This window comes from Propithecus coquereli, unplaced genomic scaffold (genome assembly GCF_000956105.1).
Source record: "Propithecus coquereli isolate 6110/MARCELLA unplaced genomic scaffold, Pcoq_1.0 Scaffold195, whole genome shotgun sequence".
NCBI lineage: Eukaryota > Metazoa > Chordata > Mammalia > Primates > Indriidae > Propithecus > Propithecus coquereli.
In genome coordinates this window covers 2,450,356-2,472,807 of record NW_012144411.1, presented here as the reverse complement: position 1 = coordinate 2,472,807, position 22,452 = coordinate 2,450,356, and the positions used below count along the sequence as shown (strand labels likewise).

Sequence of the window (22,452 nt, the reverse complement as noted above, 5' to 3'; positions counted from 1 at the left end):
CTCTTTTAGTGTAAAGCTTAAATAAGAATCTCCTCAGAAAGAATGACTCACGGTCATGGCTTTAAAAAGGAACACAAGGCCTCGTTCTGACCCCAGCCAGGACGAGTCCCAATACAAGCGGGAACATAAGTTGCGCACTTGCACCTCCTCAAGGCAGCACCGAGGGGTCATGGCTGAAGAAACTAAATAAAAACCCCAAGGAACAGGAGACAAGAAGAATCCAGCACAGGAAGGACGGGGAAAGGTCTCACACCGGTGAGGGAGCACTGCTGGACGCGTGGAGGGTGCGAGCCCTGAGATCGGCGTGTGCCATGCCTGGCAACTGCAGGGCGGTGCCAGAACCGTGAGGGACCCACTCCTGTGGGTCACCAGGCATCATCAAGCCGTGCAGAACACCTCCCCTCTCCGCTGCCTAAACAAGGGCTATGATTTAGTGCCTTGGATCCAGACGGCAAGCCTCTGGCCTTGCAGGAACAAAGTGATTAACTTCTCCCCGTCTGATCTTGCTGAGCAAATCCCTGGAAGGAGGTTCCTCGTGGTGACTGAAGCCAGTCCCTTAAAAGCGACACTGTATTGCGTGAGGCCAAGTGATCCCTGGGGCATGCCAGGGCTACAGAGAGGAGCAGAATCCGGTGGCTCCAGGCCAACTGAAAAGCTTAATTAAACTCATTCGACTGACCCTGAAGCACATAAGCACGGATGGCAGAGTCTAGAGTTTGGGGCTTTTTCCCCTAATCATTTCAGTACTTAAGAGACGACTCACTGCTAGCCATGCTTTCTTCCATTACTATACAGAAGTCTTTCACTCAGAAGTATAGAAAATCCAGCGCCCTTCAACATTCCCCCATTACAAACACCTAAACCACATGAACTGACATGAATCTGTAATTTTATCTATAAATAACCTCAATTCCAAGAAATGTGTGAAATCAGGTTTGGTGGCAGAACACACACACCCGCGCACACACACACGCGCACACACACACCTGGCCACTGTCATGAAAAGACAAAGTGTCCTCCCTCGTAGCACACAGCCAAGTAGGAAGTAAAAGTGGGAACAGATGACTGAGACACTATCTGTGTTTGGCTTAAACTACGCTTAACCCGAGCGCTCCAACCTTAAAGAGAAATGAGCTGCAGCAGAATATTTATACAGGACTTTGTAAAGACGCCAAATGGCCTTCCTCTGGGTTTTCCCATTCAGGTTGACTCAGCAAACAGATGTTACAGAAATGTAAACCAGAGCCTTCACAGCTGCAGACATTTCAGAGAGGAATTCTTTTAATAAAATCAATCCATTCTGTAAAGATATGAAAAATCATCAGCTTCGTTGGCCTCTTCTTCAAATTAACGTTCTGGGAAAAAGAGGTCAATGGCAACAAAAAAGTCATTATATTGTCTCTCTTCAGAAGGGGAACAAAGATCCCATTTGCCCACCTCTTTGAAACATCAGTTTGGACCAGGACCGGCATGCTCAGGAACAGGCACACATGCTAAGCTCAGAAAATCAGACGTGTGGTCCGCCACAGCCCGCTTCCTGCCTGCACACGTGCGCGCACACCCGCTCTCGCGCCTTTCTCTATTTCCCCGCCACTCTCCTTCCCAAATCCATCTCTCAGGTCATGTTTTGATTTTAAACATATTCTACTCACATACAAAAAAATCTTCACTATTTTCAAGGTCCCCAGCCAAATCCCACCAGCTGTCTCGTGCCCCACCCTCTGAATATGTCTATTACATTTTAGATTCTCGAACACCAGTAGAAGTGATAAAGAAGAAAAGTAGAACCACTTGGCTTGTAAAAAAATGAAAAGTTTTTAAAACCACCAATCAGTGGGTACCTTCCCAAAAGAAATATTTATCAGCCAAAATATAAACTGGTTGTGCCAAATGAGGTCATTTCTCTAAACCCATGGCTGGCAGTTTAACCATGCTTCTGGAGTTTGTATCTATGCGAGCCATTGTGTTTTCTGTACTGAAAGAGAAGCTGTTCCCAAACAGTGCCTCTGCTCCCAGAATTCAACACGAAAACTGAGGAAGAGCCTGTGGCCTATGCTGGTATATCCCAGAGGAAGAGACGGGCTGGACCTTTAGAGCCAACACCAGCTACTCACAGCATTTCAGGCCCCTCAAATCATGACTGTCTAGATGTCAATAATGTGAGGACCAGAAATTAACTTCTCAGGCAGAGTTTTAGATAACATGAAGGAAACAGCATGCACGCCATCTACGTTCCCTCCTTAATCTACCTACCTTGAGACTTTCTACACTGCATCTGGACATACAAATGCAGGCAGCATTTTTACACATAGGTGCTCCATGTCTCTGTGACACACACAGACACACACACACACACACACACACACACACACACACACAGTGCCAAAAAGAATCAGACATCCAGATTGTGTCTGGACCAGATAACGACTTATGAAAGAGCATAGTGCAGCACCTCATGGATGCCCCTCTACCCAGTGCTCCAAGGAGTCTGTTTCTCCAACCGTAAAAGCATCGGCATGCCCGGCTGATCGCAAACAGGTGTGTGCACACCTGGGCAACCAGCAGTCTCTGGAGGCAGTCACAGGGGCAGGCCTGGGTCTGCAGCTACATGTGTGACGGCAGGTGGGAGGATGGCCACGTCTAAAGTGCCAAGGAGTGTCTCTCTAAGACCTGGTTCTTCCCAAGAGATGTCTGCCTGTGGGAAGAAGCTGTGATGCCAGGCGTAGGGCAGAAACGGAGAAACTGGAGACAAACGGGAACCACCTCACTGCTCAGGCTGACTTCTGAATTACCCTGTGATTATTAAAGCTCAGGTTCTGGTTACACTGGTAACAATCAGCCAACTAAAGGCTTTGTGCTGCTGGAGTCATCCGTCAGAACGTCGCCATGCTCCCTGGACCATAGTCCCCTCTCCAAACCCTCAGACAGTTCGCAGCACCCTCCCTCATGCTGCTCCCTGCAACACAGGAAAGGAAAATGAAGCCATTCTTGCAAAGCCAATTACCTGTATGGAGGCCCCAAACTTCTCGTTGCAGAGGCTGCATACCAGCGCCCACCGACTACTGGGGATGTGGGACACCTTTGTGATGGGCTCCATCTTCTCAGGGCTGCCGATGCTCACCTACAGGTCAAAAATAGTAAGAAGGGGTGGGAGAGGCTGTCAGAGGCTGAACATGGACATCAGAAACTTAAAGATCCATTACTTTCCTGCATCCCTCCTACCAGACAAGGGGCAAGGTGCACTCGCCCTCCTCAGACAAGCAAACCCCTACTTTAAAAACATCAGGACAGCCCCAGGCACCCAGCCAGTGGCAGCAGAGCCCAGAGCCCAGTCCCCATCTGACACAGACACACCTGCTTGTAAAAAACTCAGATAAACTCTTATGTATCAGGACAATGCAATCTACTAGACCTCTGGCCCACAAGGCATTGGGCAGGACTAAAAATCCAGCTTAAATATATTTAAGTAAGTTGTCAACAATAGGGTAAGTAAATATATGCTGTTTTTAATCTCTCTCACTAAAGAAAACCATTTTCTTCAGAAAACATGACTACATTCAAAGTAGAAAACTACCAAGATACATAAGGTAGCATCTCTGTATTAAGCCTGGTTCACTGAACTGTATCCTGTTAATACCAAGCCATGAGATCCGGTGCTACCAAGACCCAAATCATGAAACCTCAATCCAAAATCATCCACAGATAATTTTCCTCAGGAGGAAAACGTGCCAAAATCACATACCAAAAAAATGCTGAAATTTGAATCACAAATGATATTCTCATAGTGAGCCATGCAAATTAAATTAGTCAAGGTCTGGGACTTGAAATAAATTAGACCAGACCTGAAATTAGAAAGGTTGAGGCAGAATAAGAATTTAAATAAAAAGTCACAAAAGTGTGACCTAGAGCAGTCGTTCTTTAACCACGGTGCTGCGACACGCACAGCTCGCCAAGCACAGGATTCACGGCCACACCTGGGCCGCGGCTGGTCAGCGCTGCAGATCCGCTCCTGGGAGTGGGTGTCAGCAACGGAGGGCTGAACCCCACCAACCTACAGACCAACTCACTGGTGCTTCCAGTTAACACTTCCACAAATTTACCATCCTGTCATGATGCCACAAGGTAACAGTGTGCTTGAGATTCAGTTTAAGGAGGGGAAAAAAAGGCAGCAATTAAAAGGTGTCTTTTTCCTACTCATCAGCTACAATGGTGCCTCTTTATGAATGGCTCCCACCCACCAGCCAACCCCAGTTAAAAGCCAGGGCCCTGTGAGCTAAGGTGCTGTTAAGAACCACGCTTACCTCAGGGATCCACAGGGCACAGCTGACGTGGACCCACTTGGTTCCGCTGCGGGTGGGCTTCATAGCTCCACCCTTCTTGGGACACAGCAAACATTTTGGCTGAACCCCCAAGGCACATGTCCGGCACAGCCAACTGCCCTCTGGTACCTTGAGGATTCCATAACAGGCCTGTAATGCCACAACACACCCCCAAGGAAAAGACACAAAGAGAGAAGATTGATTTTTCCCATTATATCGATTAATCTTAAAACACCTAGAAAAATTTTAACAGAATCACCACCAAAATAAAATGGAGATACTCTCACATCTACCTAGCTCTGACCCTCTCCCCTCAGGAAAAATGCCAGGCGGCCTCCAGCAGCACTTAGGAAGTGTGTGCGCTCCGCAAACACAATACATATTCGTTTAGCTGGGGTGGTCCCAGCAACTTGAGGACAGAAAGGTTTACAAAACTCTGCTTCACTGTGTTGCTACAGAAACCCACCTATACCAAGTTTCAACACTCTGTAGGGTTAGGAGGCGGAAGCTGTTTCTTTCTGCTTTACTGATGGAGGTGGGATACAAAGTGTGGAGAAAAAACACAAAGCAGTTGACAGTGTCCCAAAACTACTACGAAGCAGCAGTGGAAACAGGAAACGAACTAAGGAGCACCCTCGTTCCCCATGCTAAGCAAACTCTACTAACTAGATCCCAACTCTGCCGAGGGAACGCAACAGAGGCAGAAAAAGGAGACATGCTAGACAAAGAGAATGTAGCCTCTTTAGCTGATATTTAAAACAAAGTCCCTTTTGCACAAGATGGCAAAATTACAAAAGACAGCATAAACTGCAGAAATCGAGGCTTTTACTACTAAAGTAAGACGGCTCGAAGAGATAAGGCAAATGTTAAGTGGAGTAAAGAAACAAAACCATGATGAGACCAGAAACATATTCAGAGAGCACTTTAAAAACCAAACTGTTCAGAACTTTATCCTTAAATGACCTGGAAGCCAGGAAGTCGAGAGTCACAGTTACACAGCTCTAATTCTCCAGACAGAAAAAACACAGCCGCTATGCAATCTGAATACCCAGGACGCAAAAAGGAAACCACAAGGATGAGAGTTGAGCAAAATAAAGTAACACTAAGAGTGGAGCCCAGGAGCATTGTGTCAGTGCCACGAGTAAGCCACTGTCAACACAGACTTACTAGAAAAAAAATTTCTTTTTAATGGAGCTAAATGACACTATGAAGATTTCAAATACGAAAGGTCTATAGGTCTATATCAGGCATTTTAGTGTCACATTTGAAGACAAAATTTTCTAATGAAAAAGAGATCTAAGCTAATTTAAAAGACTAAATAAAGTATGCCTTAAAGACAAGTCATGAAGGATTTCTCAAAAGAAAAACGAAGTAAATGGTAAGAAAAGAGACAACGTGGCACAGCAGAAGGAACAGAAGATGGGGAAGGGGGTGTCCACAGCCCGAGGTCCAGTTCCAACTCTGCCACCGACCCGTTATGAGATCCTGCACAGCCCGGCCCTCCCATCCATTAGCTCATCTATAAAACAGGAAGTGTGACCGGTTTTCAAGCAGAACCCTTTTGTTCATAACAATTTTTATAGGAAAAAAAAGAAGTAAGAAGAATGATAGGAAAAGACTGAGAAGTCATCCAAGTAAACATGAGAATCACCAGCAACAAAAAAGCAACAATGGTAGCCACACTGCTCACGATCACAGAACAAACCACCACAAGAATTCTCCGCTATTCCAAGGAAACTTCCGAGACCATATAAAAATCCAGAGCTACAAGACCGGCTATGAAGAAGAGTCTCGAGTCTCCTTGTCAAGATGAGCTGGGACAAGGCCACAGCTGGTGAGGTCTTCAGACAGGGAAAGCCCAGAGGACACTCACACTGCAAACTCGACTCTTCTACCCAAGAGGCCAGCAGGCATCCAGTCCACACAAGCTTTCCTTTAAGTGTGTTTTAAATCTCAACATCGACAGGTGTATCCAAAGAAAATATCCCAAGATAGCCTCTTAAATCATAAGAATATATGGGGGCACATGTGCCCATACAAATCAAATTACTTCATTACTGCACTAAAAAATTTTAAAAACTGTAAAAAGCACTGATATGGTAATAAACTTTTTTTTTTGAGACAGTCTCGCTCTGTCGCCCTGGGTGGAGTGCAGTGTAGCGTCACTGTAGCTCACTGAAACCTCAAACTCCTGAGCTCAAGCAATCCTCCCGCCTCAGCCTCCCAGAGTGACAGGATTATAGGCATGAGCCACCACACCCGGCCCTTGTCATAAACTTTTAAAATTACCCAGTGCCCAATCTCACTGAAGTCCAAAGATTTACCTTTCTATGGATGGTAGCAAGTAACCACCAAATCCTCTTGCCATCAGGGAGGATGGAAAAAAACCTTCAAAAAAAGGGGCTGCTTTCCTCTCCTTTGATAGCTCAGTTTACACTTAAGCCGTGCTAGCAAATGGTATGGGTTGAATTGTGTCTTCTAAAAGACATGTTGAAGTCCTAACCCCTACTTTAGAAAGAGTCCTTACAGATGTAATCAGTTAATATGAGATCTCAATGGAGTAGTGTGGGCTCCTGATCCAACGTGACTGGTGTCCTTCTAAGAAGAAGGCCATGTGAAGACAGAGACACACAGGGAGAGCAGCAGGTGATGACAAAGGCAACTGCAAGCCAAGGCATGCCACACTGCCAGCACCCCACCACGAGCTAAGAAGATGCAAGAAAGGATTCTCCTACATGCTTCAGAGGAAGTACAGCCCTGCTGACACCTTGATTTGGGCTTCTGGCCTCCCAAACGCAAGACAAGGCATTTCTGTTGTTTTAAGCCACCCAGTTTGCTGTAATTTGTTTGTTATGTGGGGTAGCCCTAGGAAACTAATACAGCAAACTAATCACCTTTTCAACAGTTTATTTTTTTCAGCGTTCTTAATACCTAAACTCAGGTGTTGGAGCAGGACAGAGGGGGCTCACATATTCTTTTTAAGTAAACTTGACCCCTACAGTAAGAATAAAACACTGTATGAAAAAAGAGGATTTCCAAAGAAGATCTTAGTGTTCTGGCTACAAAAACAGCAGGGCATACTTCAAAGATTATAAGAACCTACCAGGGGGAAAAAAAGAAAACTATAGGGATAACAAAAGCGATCCATGTAACCAAAAACATTTGTACCCCTACAATATTTTGAAATAAAAAAAAAGCCTATAGGGTACTTTTCTTTAAATCGTGTAGAAAAATGGACCCCATTTGGGCTCCAGTAGGCATGCTCCCACTGGCAGGTGGGCTCGTACCCCAGGTGGCTTCTTCTGGCCTCACTGCCCCACGTACCTGGTGCACACAGATGTTGCATTTGTCACAGAACACCATCTCATTGCCGTCCTCACCATCAGGTGACTGGCAGACATCACAGACAACATCTTCATCATATTCAATCCCCAGTCCTTCTTCGGTCTCTATAGCGTGATTCATATTGTCGTAGCAGCGCTGTTCAAATTCCTCCAGGACCCTTTCCATGGTGTATTCATCCAGTTCAGGCATTCCTGAAGGGAAAAAATGCCACAAAACCCATTTTAATAAATCCACATTAATAAATACTATGATAAAACAGTATGAGTTTATTTATCCTTATAGATAACTACAATGAATTAATTATATTATAAATAAATCCATCCCTGCACACCCCCAAATTTTCCACTGAATGCTGCTCAGACCCTTCCAGGAAATGATCTTTAAATTAAAAGTTTTCCACACATCAGTTTGCTCCAGGAACTGAACATATAGCATAGCAAGTAGAAAAACAAAAGGAAAATCCCAAAAGGATTCAGGGATATTAAATACATATTACCGTTAAATAAGTCATTTCATTATAGTTATTACACTTAACAACTAACATGTAAGTGACTTCAAAACCATGACCACATATTATGGTTTGGGTAGTTTTTAAAAACTTGCCTTTCTTGTTGCTTTTTAAAATGGTTCTCTGGAAACAGATTTCACTGAGAGCACTAAACATTTTTAAATGGTTTATCACTCTCCTCACTCTCTGAATTGTGCTAAGTTAAAAGGCACAGTTAATCAGATGCCTAAAAGACTGAAACACAAGGCAATGTCTAAGCAAAGGAGACAGTTCAGTGTCAATCAAATGAAATGCATTCTTATGCAAGAATGATCAAAAATAAATTTCAAGTGGTTATTGTGGCTATAACTAGTGTTAGGATAAGACTTTTATCTTCTTCTATTTGTGGACATTTTCCACACCTCCTGCAATGAAAATACATGTACAGAGAGGAAGATACAAATTATAAAAAATACTCAAATGAGATATTTAAGTGGCAAAAAACAATGAAGTGTCATTAGAGCCTACGACAATGTATATGAATTATCATAAATTTTTAAACTATCCAGTTAACTTCCCAAGTTTTTAAAAATTTGGTTAAATAGTAACTGAGCTACTCATCAGACTCTGATGGTGAACACATTAGAGCTGACACTTGGTAAGCCCTAAACACGCACTCAGAAGGGCCACGCTATTTAATTATCAGATGGCTTCCCATGGCCAGGCACTTTTCATCCCTATTCCCCTAGTTTAAAAAAACACCACTGGCTTTGAAAATACAATACTATGCCCTGTAATTAATTTTTACCATAAAAAAGACCCATAACAACTAAGATCAACATCTTTAAGCATGTGTGTAATTTATGTTACACAACTACATAACTTACTCTGCCAATGTATTCAGCAATATCTTTAAGTCTGATAACGGCCCAGTTCTTACTATTTAAACTATTCACGAAAGTCCCAAGAGTTTTTGGGCCAAGTCCTCTGACTTAACACAGAACACCTAGAGTCAGTCATGTGTATTACACTGGTCTTTACAAAGCTGCTTACAAAGCAGAACTTTATCATCTAGGAAGCTAAAATATAGTATTCAGTTCCAAGAGATCTCTGAGAACTCCTGAACAAATTCTGTAAAAACAACCTCCTAGCCTGCTAATGTTCTGGCCATTAATACCTAAATCAAGGACCAAAAGGAAGGAAATTCACTTTGTCTATCAAAATACCTGAGTAGCCAAAGAAATAGAAAGTAATAACATGCCTGGCTCAGTCTACACTAATATTCCCACCATTCAACAGGCTGGTGAGCTAAAGACAACTACTACATGCCAGTCCCTGTGCCAGGCTCTACCCACACAGAAGAAAACAGTCTTTGCCCTCCACGGCTTTGAAATCTACCACTCGTGTAACTATTTACTATCTGTGCTACACTGCAAACAAACAGCCCTTGCCACGACTTCCTCATCCTGCACCAACAGCACAAATGCTAATTAATCCTCAGTCTTCCACACTGAGCCAGCCTTGACCTCACTGCCCGGCTCATCGCGACCCCCAAGGCACCCTTAGCCATCAGACTCAGCGTGAGATGTGAGGCCTAGAAGCCACCCCAGTCTCAACACCGTGGCACGCGAGTAGCGGAGGTGCAGACTCTCCAACCCCTACATGCACTAAAATCAGCAACTCGCAGCAAAGAGACCATTCTGGGCCGTCTACTCACCTGGAGGAGCCTTCGCTGAAGGAAGGCCAGGACAGAGATAAGCAGGTAAGAGGGAAAAGGCAGGCCAGGTGTGAAGCAGGACTTAAAAAGAAAATCACTGAGGTGAAAACACAAGTGATGTGCTTGGAAAACAGTGAGGCTGGCTGGAGTGGGGTTCGCTTTGAGAAGCACCAGGCGCAGCTAACGAAGAAGGAATCTGAATGGCGTCACAGGAAAGAAAACGTCCCAGCAGGAATCGATAGATTCCACCCTTCTGCCTCTTAACTTCCCTGGGCCCCAGTCCTTCGAGGTAAATCAGTGAGTGGGGATTAGACCAGAGCAGGGATGGGAATCCGCGATGGAGCTGGCAATGACGAGCTTTTGCTACTCACCTACACACCTAAAATACTTCTCTATTCATCGTTGGTTAACAAAACATCAATAATACGACAGGGTCTCTTACCCATCTCCTTAAATTCCTCATTCGTCAGCTCCAGCCACGCAGCATCCATGTCATTGAGGTCATATCGACACACGCTGTCGGCCAGCGTCCGAATATCGACATAGCCCAACTCTGAAGGCTCAGAGCCTGACGAGACGATGTACTTCTTGGGCCTAATGAACATGAGGGATTTCTCTTCAGACACGACCCTGGTTGGTAAGAAAACAAGGCAGCCAGGTTACCCTTTCTGCCGCATAGCAGGAAGCTTGTCAGAAGGCCCGACTACGGCTTCCTCCTCCACCCTCAGAAGCCCAGGACATCACCAGGTTCATTAAAAACATAGGCTTAAAACCTGACTATCACTGCTAATAAAACCCCAACCAGAAATAGTTAAAGCCCCCAAAATGGAAATAGAGTTGAGTGAAAACACTTCAGAAGTCTTCAAAATCAGCTTCCCAGGACACCACAGTGCCCTGCCACCACGTAGGACTGCGGTCGCTCTGGCCTGCTGCCAACACCAAAAAACACTGACCCCCTGAGTTTCAAGGGTTAGTCATTAAATCACTTTCCATTAACCAGCAGGCCTGCCCATCCCTGCTGGCGGCAGTTACAGCCAAAGTCTACCGCTGGGTTCTCAAGAACACCTGAGAAGAAGAGAACAGCCATGCACACCACACAGCCACACAAGCAGCGCATACGCAGCAGACTGCTGGGGGCGAAGGGAGGCACCTGTCAACTCAACTCACAAAAAGAGAGGAAAAAGAAGGAAAACTAGGCCTTAGCCATAACTAAAAAAATGTAAGAATCAGAGTCCTAGTCAAGTAGGGGACTCTCCCAACATAAACCAATGATCCCAGGAACAGAAGCACAGCTTTCCTCTTCTCCTTATAATGTCACACACGCCCATAACATAACACCTGCAGAAGTGCCATCCACCTCAGCCCACTCAAAACGAAGGATTGAGAAGAGCAATCACTCCCAACTTGGAACCAAGGGCCCTCTTCCTAATCAGAGGGCCACAAAGTTCCTTCACGTCTCTGTGTTTCAGCAGTTTTTGCGTTCCTATCAACAGGCTGCCCATAGAGTCTGTCAGAGTATTGTATTTTCATATCCCTCATAAGAGTGATTTTATCTACTAGAAACTGAGATGCGCAAACTGAAAAGCTTTATTTCTCCTACTTAACCAAAAGCAGGAATCCAACCAAAAACTTCCACGGGCTGTGTTAATGCTCACTTATTTTATCCTGAGCTCCCAAATGAAACTAAACCATTCAGCAATAACTCCCGGGCCGGGACCGCCAGTGCTGACATGGGCAGTGCCGCGTCTCAGATACAGACGGCGAGGCACACGCACTGTGTCTGTCCCCCAGTGAACACTCGCCAAGCACAGGACTCAGCTACGGAGGCCATCTTCGCACTCCGGACTGTTCATCTGAGCCCACGTATCAGCGAAGGACTGTAATAACACAGGGACATTTGTCACCACTGGACAGACTTCTCAGTGATCCCAAATGACAGCAGTCAAATTCAATTATTTCAAATGCCTGAAGAGACACGAGTGGGCCAAGAGACAAATTCCACCCACACTCGGCACGGAGGAAGAGGCCACCTTGAAAAGCAGGAAGCTGACTACTGGTGTGGCAGGGAAAGCAGGTGCTAGCTACGCACAGAGGCACTCGATCCTCTCTCCCCAACAGGAGACTCCAGGTCACACAGAGCTGGACGGTAAGGAAAGGAGCAAGGCTGTAACCCGATTCTGAGGAGAGTTAGCAAGGACTCAACCCTTAGGGACCCCTGAAGAGGTTAAGTGATTCGTCAATAAATCCAGAAGGCACCAAAGACAACAGAAACAGATGCCTCCTCAAAAACTCCCCTTTCCACAACCCCTAACCTTGCAGGCCTCCTCACACCTGTACTCCAGAAGTGGAGTCGACCATTGGAGAGCAGAGGCGCCGCCCTTGCTAGTTCCCAATAAGGCCACACTCTTCTCTCCAGTGGAGCTGCTCTCCAGAGTGAACGAACAGAGTGCAGGAGAGGAGCAAGCAGCCATGTGAACATCCAAATTTCCCTCCCCTAGCCAGTCACTTTCCAGAAGTGTCTTCCTCTCCTAAGAGAGCGGCACCTCCCCAAGATGGCTATAACATTATGTTTGGAGGTCCCTGGTCGGCAAAATCACTATCCTTCGTGTCTGAAGTGTGTTGCTACCACATTTCTATTTGAGGCCTCACGTTATTTTACTGCTAACTCCGGAATTGCCTCTTCTCAGGTACTTGGCTGTCAGGGAGGAAAGGCGAGGGAGGGAGGGAGGGAGGCAGCTCTTCTCTCCACGGCATCTCTACCTGGCCACGGGCTGGGGGATGGTCCCTGGGCTCACTGGCACCTGGACCCCTTTCTCCCACTCCTGTCTCCAGGGATCTGCCAGCACATAGTACTCATCCGGGTTCAGCTGGTAGGAGTCATGCAGCTTCATGGCGGTGATCAGGTCTGTCCTAAACACCTGGAAAGGGAGAGAAAGGGACAATGACATTTGATATTTGCATTCTTCTTCAGATTGCTGGCAGCTGCAGGGTAACCATGGAGCTGCCGTGTAACAAGGTCACTGTATCAACAGGATAAGACTGACCTATCACAGAAAACCCTTTGCCTGACACACCTTTTACCTCCCTCGGGCTTAGGGTGGCAGTGCTGCGAGAACGCTGCCCTCTCACTCCCTCAGTCAACAGGGCAGTGCCTACAACAATGTCAACACAACAACAAAAGAAACCTGCTGTCCTCTGAAAAACTTCTAAGAACTCTCAATTCACCAAGAGGACTCCCAAAAACATGCACCTGAAAACCCCTAGAGAGAGAGATTTCACTCAAGGGTGCTCTTTGGTAAATGTTTAGAAATAAAACTCCACTAATCACATAACAACCTCAAACCCAAACCTGCTAGAACCACCAGGGCCTTATCCGCTATACACAGCCTGCCTCTAACCCAGTCCCTGCCTCCCAGGACACCGGGGTTTATGGCAAGATATCTGGTGAGGTCAAGGTCAGGTTGGCTAGTGCCAGGCAGAAGTACTGGCCTGGAAAAACTTGGGCAACCACAGGCCACTGGAGAGTGCCTAGTCAGAGGATGGCCTTTGCAAAGAGCATCTATTTGCACACCTTCACCTGGCGTAATTCCACCCAGGAAGTAGTATTTGTGGGGAGAGGAAATAGAGAAAGAAAGAAATACAGTCACTACCCTCTCCCAACCCTGCCAAAAACAGACCCACAAAACTCAAAAGTGCCCCTCTGACAAGAGGGCTCCCCAATTCCTCATCACAAGCCTAAAGGAAACCGCAGGAAAGGCGGCCCTCCCACAGCGCCTGTTCCTCCCCAGATTTGTGGGCCGGTGGCATCCATGGACAACAAGGCCCAGCCCTGGGCAGGGCAGAGCACAGCACCAACTCCCAGCCAGGGCTGCACAGCTGGTTCCCTTTCAGGCTCCGTCCTTGGTCCACTCGCATCTGAGGGCTACATGAGGAAGTTCTGACCTTGGCATCTGCGCCAGCCGATAGTTGTGTTTGGCACAGAGCGGGCTTGCATCTGTAAGCTGCCCTCTCTGTTTACACAAGCCACAATGCTAAACTCTCCTTCTCAGGACAGGGAGTTCTTTCTTGTGCTGCTAAGCACAGTTCACATCATACGCCTGCTAATACATCCGTATTTGTTTTTCCTGGTGGCTTTTCAGCCCAGTGATCTCTTTAATAAACTTCACCATAATGAAGTCTGAGGCAGTGTCTGAATAAAAAGGCAATTTCTCCTGCCTGCCATTTCCAACACCAACTTTTCCCCAGTGTGCCCCTCCTCATTTCTGAAGTACCACTAACAAGCAAGAACGCAGATGTACGCCTCCCACAAAATCATGCGCAGCATCAGGTTCCCTTCAAACACGAAGCTGCTGAAGCAGGTGCCCAGCCCAGCGCGTACTGCCTTCAACAGCCTTGCCTCCCCTGCCCCCGAGAGAAAAGTACTTTAAAACCCAAGCCATGAGTCTACGCCTTCAAGAAGCCAATCAGGTAAAAACATACTCCAATTAAGTCATAAGTAAAAGACAAAGGAGTATGCCCAAGAAGGAAAATCGAACTTAAGCACTGTAAAGCGAAAAGGCAACCAGCCATCCTTTACTCAAAGACTTGGAGGAACTGGTCAAGAACCAAAACAGATGCCCTCAAACGGACATGAACCCCTGAGTCCCTAGCAAAGTGCAACACTAGTGCTTTATGTATATGTGGTTTAAACTCAGAGCTGAACTCAGAGAAATTTTAGAAAAAAATCTGGACCAAAACATGGATCTGGGACAAGGCCAGCGCGGCGTCCCATGCTGCTAGGGGTCCTAGGCTGCCCAGCCCCTCCTCGCAGCTCGGTGCCAGCACTGGAAGGGGGTTCCGACTATATCACCAGGCACTGGCGCTCATTACACAGGTCACGGCTCCTTACTAGAGTCCCCCTTGGATTCCTGTGCTTAAATAATAGGAGCACAGTGTGAGCATCAGAAAGGTATTTTGCAGGTTATGGACACAGCACAGGAATTAAAGAAATCGGAAGAGCAGCAGAGATGCTCCAGGACCACAGAAAAGGAAGGGAGCACTGTAGGTTCAAAGGACAAAAGGCCTGGAACAAACCAAGGGGACAGAGTAGCCACCTTCCCATGAACATTTGATCTAATGCTTAAGTGTCTCCTGGGATGGTTTTCCACAGTTCTAGAGGACGAACACTACTTCCTCATGGAGGATGTTATTCCACAACCCAATAACTCTACTCCTCAACACAGCACCCTCCTGACAGGCCCTGTTAACAGTCTGGGAAGTAGCTTCAAGGAACATCTGCTCTGCCTGGCCATTACAGGATGAGGTGGTCTTTAAGGTCATCCCTTAACAGGCAGCATAAAACAAAGCATTCGACAAAAAACTCTCTTCCCCATAACCTGCTCGCTTGAAAACTGACAAAATAAAAGGCTTTTTCTTCAATGATTTAAAGCCTAGCAAAGGTTTTCGGAGAAAATAGATCTCATAAAGGCCAGCAGAGAAATGCACCTAAAAACAATTTTAAATAGAGATAGGTAGGTAGCTAGGCGGGGAGAGAGGAGGAGAGCGGGGGAAAGAGAGAGAGAGAGAGAAATAGCAAAACTGGGGGAACAGGGGAAACATAAGATGAGAAACAAATTGGGAAAGGGGGGGGAGCCTTAAGCGTAATCCCCAAAACAAAACTCCCAGAATTACATTGGGTTGTTGCCAAATAAGCCACAAATTCATGGCTAAAACTAACTTGAGGCTGGCAGTGACTTGACAGCAGCTGAACCCGCTGATCTCCTGGCCAGAGGAAAAGTTGTTGGGAGCCAGCGAAGATGGAACAGGAAAGGAAAAAAAGAATACAATTAATAATAATAGCTAACATTTACTGAGGACTTTCTACGTGCCAGGAACTATTCACGTGCTTTGTACGTATTAGCCTATGTGTATTAACCCACTGAAGCCTCGAGAGTCCTGCGGGGTAGACAGCTGTGTCATCCCCATCTTACAGATCTGGAAGTGGGGCACAGGGAGGTCAGGCAACTTGCCCAGGACTGCACAGACAGACACCAATCAACCAGGTGTGGGGGCCGCATGTACTCATGCACACACGCGTATGACATGCACAGCCAGGCAAGCGTTCAGGAAGTACCTCCGAAGGCTTTCGATCTTCATGCCTGGAGCAGGAACTTCTCCTGTGCTGGGATCGGGAATTCTGGGACCACGTAGTTGACAAGCCTACAGAAACAAATGTCCAAACAGGTCACTGAGTGTTCTCAAGGGTTTTCTTGCCCAAATTCATCCAGGCTCACCTCACCACTGCCTCACGAGAGGACCCGAGATGCCCTCTCGGCTCTTAAGTACTCCTCACTCCCACCAGCTACCGACCCTCATTTCCCAAAGAGGCCTGACGCGATCCTTCCGGTCTGCGCTGTGTGTGGGAATGCTGTGTCCCAGGCACAGCACAGCACACGTAAGACGGGAGAGGACTCTAAGAACATCACGCAGGCCGTGCTTTCACCCACAGAGCCTGCACTTCTTAAGAGGTTCAAAGTCTCACACTGGTAAATACGAAGTGAAAAATATCTTACTCAGTTTTCAGTAAGCTTTCTAAATGCTAAGATCATTATGCTAAATCCTAAGGCCACCCCCAAACATGTTTTTAAAAAAAGGTTTGACTCTTAAAAAAAAACAAGGTAAAATTTAGCCTTCGCTAGAACAGGGAACCTCAGACCTATAGGAAGTATTAGACCTAACAGACCTTAGCAGAGACTATGTGGCCAATGGCCAAATAACCTTTCAAATTACCTACTCCACTTTCCCATGGAAATATCAATTGGTTCTTTTCTCTCCCTTTCTTCCAAAGATGCTCTAGTCCTGTCATCTGGCCCCTCCCACACCAGGGCATTGCTGCCTAACAGGGTGGGAATCTGAGCTCTTCTCTGGCCTTGAGACATGTCTACAGCACCAATGACTCCATCCTGCATTTCAAAATGCTCCCTCAGCCTCGGCTGCAATTCTCTTTCCTGGGTCCCCACTCTGTGGGTTCCTCCTCTTCCATGTTTCCCATCAACACTGATATCTTTCATGAACTCTTTCCTCCTCTTGCTTCAAATGATCTCCCTGGAGAACACTGACCCACAGTCACACACAGCACACCTAGGGCAACCCGCATTCCTAAACTAACTTCCCTCCCAAGCTCCAGATCCAGTTTCACTTTCACATTAGACATCAGCCCTGAGGTGGTCCCTTAGATGTGTCAGCTCATCAGCATTACAGAAACTTAGTTCGACATTTCACCCAAACCTGCTCTGCCTCTTACATCCCTACTTTGATGAGTATCATCACCTACCTGAAATCAGAAACCCAAGAGTTGACTCCCCTCACTCAGGACATATCCAATCAACAGCTGAGTCATATGGCTTCAACTTTCCAACACCTCAGAGTTCTAGCCCCTCTTCTCCATCTCTGCTGCTGCCTCCTGTCACAACTGCAAAGCCCCGTTTGTGGGTGCTGTGCTGCTGCCGGAAACTCGAAACAGCCCTCACAACTGCCCGCAGTAATTGTCCAACTTCCTAATGGCACACCTTCACCTCTTATACTTATCATCTCCCCAATCCTGAATATCTGCTGCGCATTTTTCCAGAAACTAACACCCAAAAAAATAAAAGCCAAAAGCCTGAGGGAACTGCGATTCTACCAGTGAAATCACTCGTCACTCAAACAGGAAGCTCTTATCTCTACAGAATACAGAGACAGGGACAGAGAATCAAAGCACCCTTAAGACCTTGGGGGCATTGAGGAATAGATTCTGCACATGAGCCTATCATCAGATTTGCAATGACCAAGACTACAGGGGACTGCCAAGCGCCCCTCACAGGGAGATGTCAGCACTACCCTTGAGCACCAGTTCTGAGGCTCATGTCTAGGTCAACTGACTGCTGTGATGCCAGTAGAACTGGAATTCCTACCGGTGGCCCTATGGCATTTCAGTAAATATTTTAGAAAACTCTTCTTTGTAAAATAATAAGTGTGTCTCCTTAGACTCCAAATGAACAAGAATGTTTCATTGAAGGAAATATTCTGGGCATGCTGGTATGATCCCAACTTGCAGAAGTTCTAAATGTGGTCACTACTGGAAAAAGGAAAGGCAGAAGCCAAGTTAGGAACCTGGAGATGAAGGTGGCCGGTGGTTCCTAACATACATAGAGAGGCCTCTTTCTCCCTCTGGTGCCGGCGGCCATCCTCCAGCCAGTCTACAGCCCGAAAGAAGAGATAAGGAAAAGCACACTCAATGTCTGCGTGGGATTCCCAGGAGGTGCAGGGAGGGAAAACGCAGGGCAAAAAGGGATGGCTCCTCTACTTTGAATTGCTGTGGAAAGGGTCTTACATAAATAAGGGACAAAGCCAGAAATTTTTTCTAAAAAAATCAGACTACTGCTAAAAATTAACACAAGGTACAGGGGGAGGAAGAGGGTCTTTAGAGTTAAATACTTTCAGAGTTAAAGTAGAAACAACAAATTTGCCATTCTTGGATTTTGTGACCCTTTTATCTCTTCTTGTAGACTCGTCAAGGTTCCTCCCAAATAGTTTCCAATGTTCCCCAAAAGTGTGCAGCGTTGCTCACACAGAACACAAGCCAGGTAATGATACTCCTTTGAAAGCTTTTCCTGGGATTACTTTTACATATCTTGAAAAGTGGTGTCTGCACCATATTTTTTCTTTTTTTTTTGAGACAGTCTCACTCTGTCGCTCAGGCTAGAGTGAGTACAGTGGCATCATCACAGCTCACTGCAACCTCAAACTCCTGGGCTCAAGTGATCCTCCTGCCTCAGCCTCCTGAGTAGCTGGGACTACAGATATGCACTACCACACCCAGCTAATATTTGTCTTTTTTGTAGAGACAGGGTCTCACTCTTGCTCAGACTGGTCTTGAGTTCCTGGCTTCAAGCAGTCCTTCCACTTCGGCCTCCCAGAGTGCTAGGGCACCATGCCCAGCTTCACATCGGCTTTTAAAAACAGATATCCAAATACTATAAATTTGGTATCTAATAATATTAACGAAAAGAAACTCTGGTCCACCTGAAAATAGTCTGTGCCTCTTCCTCTTAATTTACCTAGTGTTGATATAATGCAGAAGGAGGGAAAAAATGAAAGCTAATCCCATTAAACTCACTTTGCAGAAAGGGAAAGATTGGGGGAAAAGAGCTAAATTTCTATTGTAACTGGCATAAGGAATGTTCTTAGCATATTATTTATAAAAGCCAAAAAGCCAAAAACCAAAAAGAGTGTAAACACCCACCAACAGACTATGAATGACTAAACTGTGGTACATCCACAGGATGGAATACTACCCAGCAATAAAAAGGAATGAGCTACTGATAACATATAACATGAATGAATGTTGAAGTCATTTTAGTGAAAGCGAGACAAAAAAAAAGGTACACACTGTATTATTCCATTTACATAAAACTCTGAAAATATAAACTAATCTACAGTGACAGAAAGTATTAATAAATCTGTGATTGACTGGGGAAAAGTGGGAGGGAAGGATTATCTTGGCATTTATGATTCCACGGATGTAAACACATCAAAATGTATCAAAGTACACATTTCTTTTTTTTTTTTTAAGGTCTCACTCTGTGGCCCAGGTTGGAGAGCAAGGGTGCAATCACAGCTCACAGCAACCTCAAACTCTTGGGCTCGAGTGATCCTCCCACCTCAGCCTCCCGAGTAGCTGGGACCACAGGCACATGCCCGGTTAACCCAGATACTTTAAATATGTGGGGTTCGTTGCATGTCAATTATCCCTCAATCAAGCTATTAAAAAATTATCACTGAGATGTCATCCATTAACAGTAAAGAGAAAGAAAATTTTCTATTTTAAATTTACACAGGTTGTTTTATCAAACCTAGACTTTGCTGCTGACCAGGTAAGATCCAAGGAAACTGCTCTGCCTTCTATGTCCAGTAGGCAGGTATTTGTTGCTGGTGATCTCTTCCTTCTGATTTTCTTGCTCGTATCATAAACAGTTACTCTATTAAGAGCCATTAGTATTAAGACATAGGATTTACAACATATAGCTAAGTCTGTGCTGTGCTTACAGCAGATTCTCAATAATATTTTTTTGAAAAGTGGACAAAAAGTTTTCTTAAAAATTGTCATTGTTCAGGACAGTCAGTCATGCTCTAAGAACCATCACTGTAACCCAAGAACTAAAGGTGGCAGGTACCAGGAACATGCTTCTGTTTTACCTAACAGAATATATGCTTTTGAGCTCAAGCAAAATGAAGTCGAGGAAAATAAAGCGGTAATACGTCTGAAGATAGATCGGTAGAGCTGCTGCCTCCTTCTTGGACTGCTGCACCCACATCTACAGACACATTCATGAGCATTCACAGGCTGCAGACTCCGAGCGAATGTCTTGACACTGCTACACCTACAACCCCCCCTGCAACCATGCTCTCTCCAGACATTTCCCAGACAGTCAGGAAGCTCCCGGAATATTATCAAAACAAAAATAATTCACATCCCTTTTTAATGGAAAAAAATGTTATGTTATAAACACTTTTCAGAAAGTTTTTGGGGGGAGGGGGTGCCAAACCAGAATTGAGAATATTTCAAACACCAAAAAGACAAGAAGACAGTGATTTATGCTATAGCAGCAAAACAGCAGCCACTTGTCAAAAACTGTGTGCTAAGATTATGCTAGGCAAAGTCATTCCCAAGCCAGAGTAGAGTATTAAAAAAAAAAAAGTTTTATTTTTTTTTGCTTTTAGGAGGGGAGTTGGGAACTCTAAAAATTTGGAAATAATGTTTAAAATTATTTTATTGCCACTCACAAGGTAAGATGATTACCTAAAGTCCACTCTAGTGACAAATATAAGTGACTTAAAATTCTTGACATTGTATGAACAATTTTATTTTAACTATATGAAACAATGAAAAGAATGAGTGGGGAAAAAAACATTTTGTCTTGTTTTTAATATCTCAAACTTCCACTAAAATAGAACCTTTTGGGTTAATATAAAGTTATAAAAGGTTCATAGATTGCAGCACCATGAACATGGACCCTGCCCGAGCATAATGTTCCTTCTGGCTCTATTATACAGACATCTCAAACACTCCCCTTTGAAATATTAAAAATAGCCATCCTGTCTTGCCCTAGATCTAAAATAAGAGAAAACCTCAAGAGTAAATTTAATACATACTGCACACCTTCCACATGTGGTAGCTCATACGTGATAAGCTTCTCATGTTGTGCCATGCATGAAAGGTTCAGAAATTAGAATGAATGGCGGTCTTGGTGTTGTTCACGGCACCATAAAATGCAAACTACGAAAGAACCTCATCACTGGTCAAACAGCAACCCTCCTGTCTCAGACACGGCTTCTGGACACTAAATAATATGCTGGTATCTGTCTTTAGGAGTGTTAAATCAGCTTAACAAAGTAAGATGCTTACGATCAGCACGTAAAGAGTCCAGCAGTCCACTATCACAGCAAGGGTGCACAGACTGACCTACACTCCTGTGCATTACTTAAAGGTCAGCTATCCTTGTACAAGTAAAGCAATGCTGTGTTAATTCTCATCTGAAATTAAGCAAATTTAATCCAGTTATTGATTATTTGCTTTAACTGCCTGAGAGAAAGGCATCTAATATAACTGCCATTTATATCAGGGACTGACGCTACACCTACCAAAGCTCTTCTATCCTAGTATAGCTTAGCTCTATGGCCCAACTCACTTCCCCTTCCAACAAACAAAGGTATCATACATACATTCAAAGAACTGGCCCAGAAATGTTTCAACACACTAAAATACAACTGGGCCTTCAACCAACTGACACACAAACATATCATAGTCACCCACCATTCCTGCTGAGGTCCAAGTCCAAGGCATTACCAACTGGGAAAGTAGTGAGTTTGAATTTCAGTCTGCTCTCCTATCTGCCCATTCACTATCACAGGGGAAGGGGCAGAGCTCAGCTCTGATAACTGGGAAGACAGAAGTATTTCCAGCTGAGCTCAGGTGTGGAAACCAGGAGACCAGCGAGGGACCACAGGGTGCATGGCTCCAGGCCTTCTTCCCACGGCGAGGCCAACAGAGCCCTGAAATTTAGGAAGTCAGACAGGAACAAGAAAGAAGCCCTGCTTCACAACTTAACAGTATCAGCACACTTCTGTCATCCTCTGTGAAGGAAAGAATGGAATCAATTTCCCTCTGTATCTTTGAGAGGTACCAAATATAAAAACAACAACCGAAAAAAACAACATAAACACCATTTGTATTTGGATAACTTACCCTAGCCAAAGACCTCATGTTCTGGGGGGAAAAAAATTGCCAATGAACAACATTCATTAAGTACTATTTAATTCTTGTCTTATTTTTATAGGAAAAAATATATATAAGGATGCTGATCAAAGCTATTAATTGGCATGAGAGAACCAATACATAAATACATAATTCCTGCTAAAAAAGCAAGGACATTTGATGCTTTAATTAGCCTCTGCAGGTTTATTGAAGATAAAATGAAATCTCCTTTAGGTTTTACAAACACAGTTGATCCTCGACCAACGTGGGTTTAAACTGCACAGATCCACTCGTAACCTCTGCCACCTGT

The 22,452-nt window shown here is 45.1% G+C and overlaps 1 protein-coding gene across 7 annotated transcripts in view; it reads right to left on the bottom strand.

Moving 5' to 3' along the window:
• Positions 1-22,452, bottom strand: part of JADE1 (jade family PHD finger 1) — a 57,079-nt gene that overhangs the window by 11,841 nt on the left and 22,786 nt on the right. For 6 of the 7 annotated variants that reach the window (XM_012643290.1, XM_012643297.1, XM_012643292.1 and 3 more), the window contains exons 3-8: positions 15,981-16,066; positions 12,629-12,786; positions 10,311-10,498; positions 7,644-7,855; positions 4,302-4,469; positions 3,005-3,121 (exon numbers count right to left, since the gene is read on the bottom strand). In XM_012643290.1, coding sequence (XP_012498744.1) covers positions 3,005-3,121; positions 4,302-4,469; positions 7,644-7,855; positions 10,311-10,498; positions 12,629-12,786; positions 15,981-16,066 — 929 coding nt within the window. The remainder of the gene's footprint in view (positions 1-3,004; positions 3,122-4,301; positions 4,470-7,643; positions 7,856-10,310; positions 10,499-12,628; positions 12,787-15,980; positions 16,067-22,452) is intronic. The other variant, XM_012643296.1, reaches the window with a different exon arrangement.